At 50.4% G+C, this 7,623-nt stretch overlaps 1 protein-coding gene across 1 annotated transcript; it reads left to right on the top strand.

The window, feature by feature from the left end:
- Positions 1-2,875: 2,875 nt before the first annotated feature.
- LOC119441177 (cuticle protein 65-like) lies at positions 2,876-4,571 on the top strand. The gene is made up of 3 exons (XM_037705845.2): positions 2,876-3,024; positions 3,428-4,045; positions 4,432-4,571. The coding sequence occupies exons 1-2, from the start codon at positions 3,016-3,018 to the stop codon at positions 4,025-4,027; spliced, it is 609 nt and encodes a 202-aa protein (XP_037561773.1). The 5' UTR covers positions 2,876-3,015; the 3' UTR covers positions 4,028-4,045; positions 4,432-4,571.
- The last annotated feature ends 3,052 nt before the right edge of the window (positions 4,572-7,623 follow it).

The raw sequence follows: 7,623 nt of genomic DNA, 5'->3' as shown, positions 1-7,623 counted from the left end.
TACATACATACATACATACATACATACATACATACATACATACATACATACATACATGCATACGCGAACATGCAAAAGAGCTCGCAGTGACGTCAGTATTTTCCTTTGGAATGAAATGGTAAAGAAGCGCGAAAGACGTGGACGACAGATCTTCCTTTCATCAACGTCTTTCGCGCTGCCGTACCATTCCCAATGTCGTACCAAATAGCCAAAGCTCCCACTGTGTCAGCTTTTTCTGTAATGTATACACAAAATATTTTCCACGGGCGCTACTGCTTGTTTCTATGGCTGCAGCTTTGGGTCCCTTCTTAGTGTACGGTATACAGGCGACCCCAAGTCCGCTGCAAATCACCTTTATTATTTATGTCATCTTCTGGCACCTTTTCTTTTTTCGATTTTTTTTTGTGTGTCCGAAGAAGGAGTGAAGAAAGAAAATTACGTGTAGAACCGTCCCTACTTCAGTAACTACATGGAAGAAACGAAGGGGAAGCTGAGGGAGATAGATGGAGGAACAGGGGAGAGGGCGTACCGTTGCTGCTTGTCATATCTTACGATTTCACACATTGAAGAGGTACAAACGATGGATAAAAACAAACGTAGCCTACACCATAAAAATGACCACTGCTCCTAGTTACGTCATTTCGCTGTGCATTGATTGTAACGGGTAAGCTCTGTGGGACTACGCCGTGAAGAAGCCGTGAAGAAATCTGTCACACGTCCGCGACCGCCCAACCACTGAACTTAGTTGGGCCAGCAGAGGCGCTCGTTGGTCTACCAACAATGTTAGAGCTGTCTACTCGTAACATCCATTTATCTAGCTTATAAAAAAAAAGTGTGTGTGGCAAGAGAGAGAGAGCTCCATTCTGACGTTGTGTAAACATTATTTTCTCGTTTTTCCGTCAAAGCATCAAACGGCAAAGAAACAATATACTTGTTTCAGTATTTCTTTACCTTACGCGATGAAGTGAGCCGGTGCAATAAAAAAATATCCGCTGCCCTTCGCAGTGTTTCCCGCCATCTTCTTTCGATACGAGGCATGCATGTGTGTAGCTATCACACACGTGACAGTGAAGAAAGCAGACGGTTTCGTGAGTAACCTAGTAGTGGAATTAAATTAGACCGCAAGAAAAAGCAAGATAAAGACAAGGAGCTGCGATTTAATCATCACAGCTTGGTTCTTTTTTTAACGTCTGGAATTGGTAGCGTATCAATAAAAAAAAAAAAGGCGTTGTGTTTGTGTGTGTCCCGGAGGCAAGGGGGGCAGGGGGGGGGGGGGGGGGGGGGGGGGGGGGGGGGGGAATCGATCGAGAGAGTTCGCGCTCGGAACCAGCGCCTGCGCATCATTTGTTCCAGAAGCCCATGGTCGCCAGTCAAGCGTCAGCGCTGCGCGCGAAAAATATTGAGGGTTGGAGGATGTGCGGTGCCTCTTCACCGCACAGCAGCGACAGAGCGAGAGGAAGCCCGAGGCTAGGCGCGGAGTGACGAGGACGATGAGACGGTCGTCGCGCAAGACAAATTGGGGTGCCTGCACGCCACGCTAGAGCGCGACACCATGTTTCGTGGAAACGCCGCTAGATAGAACGAGCATTGGTAGACGCAGGATCAGACGACGTCCTTGGTAACCTCGGAAGTATACGGAGAGTAAGAGCGGTAATACATAGCGCGCATCCAGCGACATATAAAGGTCGCCGAGGTGATGGTCTTCTCCAGCCATTGGAGCATATGCGGTTGGTGCCTGACTTGAGCTATCTGACACGCGAATCAATATCTGGCAAGTGCGGCACCAGCAGCCAGTCGCAAAAGCAATGTATGAAAGGCGCTGTGTCGCCTTTGATGCTGAGGCCGCGAGTTTACCTGGTTCAATCTCGGACGGTGATGAGACGCCGGCCACGTTATTCCAAAAAATAATAAAAGGAGTCGCAGAATGCCGTGATTATAGGAGATGAAATAATCGAGACTCATATAAATCCGTGTTTTTTTTTTTTTTTTGCGCCCACACAACGCTCTTCGTCTTTTTTTCCTTTTTTTTTTCCTTCGTACAGCTCATAATAAGCGCGACGTTCATAGAGAACACACTCATAAGTAAGCGTTACAGTTCTGCGTGCATGTGCGCGTGTCCGTCGATCTGTGTCTTGCGTGCGTGTGCGTGTCTCCTCGCTCAGGCTTGATGCTGGCCAGCAGTCTTCCATTTATATACGTCGACTAAAAGAGCGCATCGGCACAGACTAGACTATAATAGTCTGACTATTATTTCTGTGTGAAGGTATTAGTCTAATTGGTAAACAAATCAGGCAAATCCCAGTTGTAATGCAGCAGCCTCGATGGAAACACCTCCACGTTTGTTATCTCTCTCTATCTCTCTCTGCACAATGCGCGCTGTGTAGAGTAGCCAAGTTATCTCAGCGGAAGTCTCAAACAGCCGCCACAATAAAACGGAAGTACGCGCTATAGACATCAATATTTCGTGGCTAACGGTACAGGCAAAGGACGGATCAAGAAGAGATGACCGGAGGGACACGTACGGCTACGGCCGTCACCCCTCGGAAAAGCGGCGCCTTGGAGGCCAAAGTCCACGCAGCCTGCCCGCTCCGCGCGCACCCTGCTCGGAGAGAGAGTGCGTGCGTTTGTGAGTGAGCTTTCGAGGGGAGAAAGGGCCCTCACGCTGGCGCGGCTGCGGCGCCGGACGGCACGCCGCTGGCCGCCGCAGCGTCCGGCGAGGGCCGAGCGGCGGCGAAAAGGGCGCCGCATTGTCCGAGGGCCTCCGCCTTCTCCCTGAACCAGATTCGCCGCCCATTCCACACACGCCCCGGCATCCGATAGCAGCCCGATAAACGGAAAGCGTGTTGCGTCGACGTACGCGGCCGGCCCGGCCCCACCTCCTCCTCGCGTCCCCGGTGGGGGCGAGAGCGCGGAAGGTGAAACGAGAAGCGGCCACTTGGGCCCGAGGTATAAAAGACTGACCAGGAGCAGAGGAAAGTCAGTCTGGACATCAGCTCCACCGAGACCACACACACCATGAACGCTGTGAGTATTCACGCACTACCTCGGCTACGCAGCACCGTCTGTGATTGGATAGAACCAACTCTTCGAGGAAACGTACCCGCTGCAGCTCCATCGCTCGCCGTATAGGGCTGTCCGCGCCTCTTGTGACAGGTGCCTCGGCAGAACCACCGGACTAAATTGCTACGAGACAACGGCAGGACAGAGGAACCTCTGATATCCCGCGCACATTTGGAAGAGTATATAGCTCGAGGAAGTGCAGTTACTGAGCTTATAGAAGGTGCTAAGTTCAACGACAGCTCGACCTGTAGATGACCAACATTCTTTGAGCGAGTGCAGCTGAACTAGATTACCGACACGAGCTAGCTTAGGTTCCCCTAGCATTAGCATGCCACATTCTCCTAACACTCAGTTTTTCTTTACGCAGTTCACCGCCCTCTTTGTTCTGGCTCTTGCCTACTCCGCCAACGCCGGCGGCTACGGCCTCGGCTACGGCGGCTACGGCGGCTACGGCCTCGGCTACGGCGGCTATGGCCACGGCGGCTATGGAGGCTATGGCCTCGGCCACGCTGTCGTTGCTGCCCCCGCTGTCGTCGCTGCCCCCGCCGTCGCCAAGGTTGCCGTCGCTGCCCCCGTGGCTAAGGTGGCCGTCGCCGCCCCTGCCCGCTCCTACACCTACCGCAGCGACCACTTCGGCCCCGCTGTTGCTGTGACCCGCGCCGTCGCTGCTCCCGCCGTCGCCGTCGGACACGGATACGGCTACGGACACGGAGGATACGGTCTCGGCCTCGGCTACGGAGGCTACGGCTATGGCGGCTATGGCTACGGAGGTCTCGGCTACGGACACGCTGCCGTCGTCGCTGCTCCCGCTGTCGCCAAGGTTGCTGCCGCTCCCGTCGCTGTCGCTGCCGCCCCCGTCGCTGTTGGCGTCGGATACGGTCTCGGCCACGGATACGGTTTCGGCCACGGATACGGTCTCGGCCACGGCTATGGCGGCTATGGCTACGGTGGAAAGTTCTACGGTTAAATCATTCCCTCGTCTCAGGTACGTGGGTCATGCACTAGGAATACAAAAACAAAAGCTTCGAATTCACTGAGAGGAACCTCTTAAGACATACACATAAAAGGGCGCTTACTCCGGAGATGCTGGCTGCAACGCATACCCAGCCTTTAGTTTTGTGTGAACGGCGCGCAGGCGTTTTAATCTGTAAGTATTAAGCGAAAGACTCACTGTGCAATTTAAACAGCCATATGATTCAGATACTGTGAAATACGCTAGCTTAACTATCACTTCCGCAATTCCTCCAAAACTAGGAAATACCTACTTAAACCTGTAAAGTAACAACAGAACTAACCTATTGTAATAGTACACTGATCGTTTGCTAGCACGATGCCTAATTGTGTGGTCTTTCTTTTCATCTCATCCAACAGCACACCCGAGCTCCTGGGCGGTGGGGCATGAGCGTCCAGAAGCAACTTCACCGGCGGGTCGCCATCCTTTCACCAACCAGGGCCCACTTCGCTCTCCCCTCTATCTTTATAGGAAGAATAAATTATTTTACGTTTGTTTATTCATGACTCACAATACTGGTCTCTTTCTTCCATCAACTGCCTCTACGTCCCACAAAAATTTTGCCAAATCCCCACTGTTGTCACTGAAGTGTTGCGCTAACATGACCGGTGTAACAAAGGACAATAGAGGAGAACTCAGTGGGAAATGAAACAATAATGCCAAGAAAAAGCGACTCTAAAAGTGCCGCCAGAGAACCGGGAATGATGTTCGGGCTCAGCCTTCCACAGAGGCAAGGAGCAATGCATTCTTGCACTGGAAAAGCTGAGTTGCTAACGCTAGAGCAGAGCTCATATTTTGTGGATTAATATTGCTGAAAACCTTGGTGAGAGGAACTTTCGAGACAGAGGGGGAAAGAGAGGAAGAAATTACTCGGACAAGAAATTACTGGCATCTCCTTACGTAGTCATGTTTCCCGAAAACCCATTTTATGCTTCATCCTAGGGACCATTAGCTATGTGTCATCCCTATAACTGAGCTGTGTCTTAAAGCCCCCCTTCCCCCCTTTACCTGCAGAAACTTGCCGCCGTGTGTGTCTTAAATGCGATAGCATTTATTCGCACCGCCTGAAGAGCACTGACGCCAGCGCCACCGCTATGGGTTGTGGCCACCTCGCTGTCATATTTGGCCAAACAGACACTCAAATCAAGTATTCTTTTTTTTATTTGAAACAAGTTATGAATCATTGGCAAATAACATTATTTCAAGTAAAAAGCCAGTGATAATGCTTTTTATGATAAGGCAAAGTGTATTTGCCATAACCCTGGCGTCCAGTTACTGCAGAGCTACAGGCCTCCTGCCATATTGGGACAGTGGGGCGTGACTAGTCAGTGCTCCTTACGCATCACGTTATCGGGACACTGTATAGCGATGAAGAAGGTGAAAGGATAAGATTCACCAAATATTGGTAATTGCACCACCGATCCTTCGAACGACACAAGGAGAATTCCCAACTAGGTTCCCAGCGATTTTAATATCATGAGCTTCGTTGAAGCCACGTGCGAGAAATGCCGCGAGAAAACGGTGGCATTCAGTCTAGCACAATCACAGGCACGCTCTGTAACGGTGACTCGTTATGTCTGTGAAAAACCGCACCTATGGTACTTAAACGACGCCGCATGCCACCGCAAGGTCACGTTCTATAACCTCCTGCCGAAGCCAAGGGTGTGCGGGCAATGGTCCAGCCACAGCAAGGAGACGACGGCCGTTTGGAGGTCTCGCCTACAGAACAGCCTATTCGCAGCGCGCCCTTCGACAGAAGGTTGGAGCACCACAACCGACAACGGCTGGTGGTTCAAACAACTTTCGTCATCACAGCCTATAAATATATCTGCTGGCATGATGCAGCAATGCACACAGAGAAAAAATTATGCAGATTCCAAAGCACATGTTGGAATGTACGGGAAGCGAAACTTTGGTGAAGCGGTAAAAAAAAAAATGCTTAACCTTGCACTCGGCCGCGCAACGCTTGAAAGAGCCAAGCTGGACCATCGTAGTCCAGCATTTTCCGGAAGTGCGCGCGAACTTTTCATCTTATTACTCATGATGATGATAATTTCTTTTCGCGCGTCTTGGACTTACGGCCGTGACTGCGCGTTGCATAGCGCAGCTTGCAACACCGACACCGCGTTCCAATGCCGACACCGCGTTCCAGGAGACCCGCTCCGCGAATGCGTCTCTCTCGCTCTCGCTCTCATAGCGCTCAAAACATCTTCACCTAGCAGAGCACGAGCGTACGAACGCGCCAGCTGTGGATGAAGACGACGACGCTCGAACACAATCATATGGTTCGCACAAATGCATGGTCTGCAAGCGTTGCTGTATAGCCTATCGATAACATCCCATTTTGATCTAAATTCTCACAGTATCCGATATCTTGTTGCTCCGTATGATGATGTTCCATTCGATATGTTTTTACTGGTAGGCCTGCATAGCCTATGGAAATTTCGTATGCAAGAACGAAATGCAGAAAAAAACAATTTCCTCAAGATCGCATTTCGTTCAGATGATCATGCACTTAAAGGACATTTACGACCAAGAACAATGTCAGCCGGCTTGGTATCCACTTTTGATTAGGTGTTTAACTTCTCCTTACAAGTTTTTGTTGTGAAGGACGGTGTTGCTGTGTGTGACGTTTTCTTCATATGGACTGCTCGTTGACGTTTGATTACTTATGTCCACCTGGTGCTCATATTATTGTAAATAGTTCCTGTACATAAAACATTTCATTCATTGTAATAAATATCATGTTCAAAAACCGGAGCCTCTGATATAAATAGGCACTTGGTGCCACAGCTAAACGTCGCCTCCCTTCCCTCCCCCTCCCCCACAGCCTCTCGCGCGTAGGAAGAAGGCGCGTTTGCTCTACATATATGGTGATTGTAAAGGAGGAAAGAGACGCCTACTTCTGCAGCCCTTAAGGGAGCGGACTTTGTCAGAAGATAGCGCCAACCTTTCCCTTTCCCTCAAGAACCACTTATCATCATCATCCCTTAAGGGAGCACGGCGCAGAACGCGCGTTTGTTCGCCGTGCGTTCACTCCCCGTGAAAGCACGCGTCCCTCGCGCCCTTTCACTCGCACATACAGCGTTCGGCGGCGCGCGGCGACGATTTCATCTCCATTGACGTCATACGGAACCTCACGGCGACGGCGACGGCGACGCCGACGGCAGAAATCTGCTTTTGAGTGTCCATATAATTGCTATCGCAATAAACAAAGTGGCTGTATAGTCTAGTGTTACGACGCTCGCCTTGTGATCGGGGTACGCGGGTTCGAATCCCGCCTCGGCGAAAAAGTTTATTTCTCAAAAAGGTATTTTCTTGATACTCACCACGAGCCATAAATTACGGCTGGCTAAAACAGCTTCGCTGTTAAACAGATTTACAGATACTTGCACATATCTGTGGCAACGCAGCGACAAATCTACACCTTAAGTTTAGCGCGAGAAAATCTGGAATTGTGATCTTTAATGAAGGGACGAGTAACTTCGTTGTGTCAATTCAACAGCAAGTCATACCCATAGTGAAGCAATATAAGTACCTCGGCGTACACA

The sequence above is a fragment of the Dermacentor silvarum genome, chromosome 2 (genome assembly GCF_013339745.2).
Source record: "Dermacentor silvarum isolate Dsil-2018 chromosome 2, BIME_Dsil_1.4, whole genome shotgun sequence".
NCBI classification, from domain to species: Eukaryota; Metazoa; Arthropoda; class Arachnida; order Ixodida; family Ixodidae; genus Dermacentor; species Dermacentor silvarum.
Note: the sequence above shows the minus strand (reverse complement) of the source record. Positions and strands in the feature narration are given on the sequence as shown.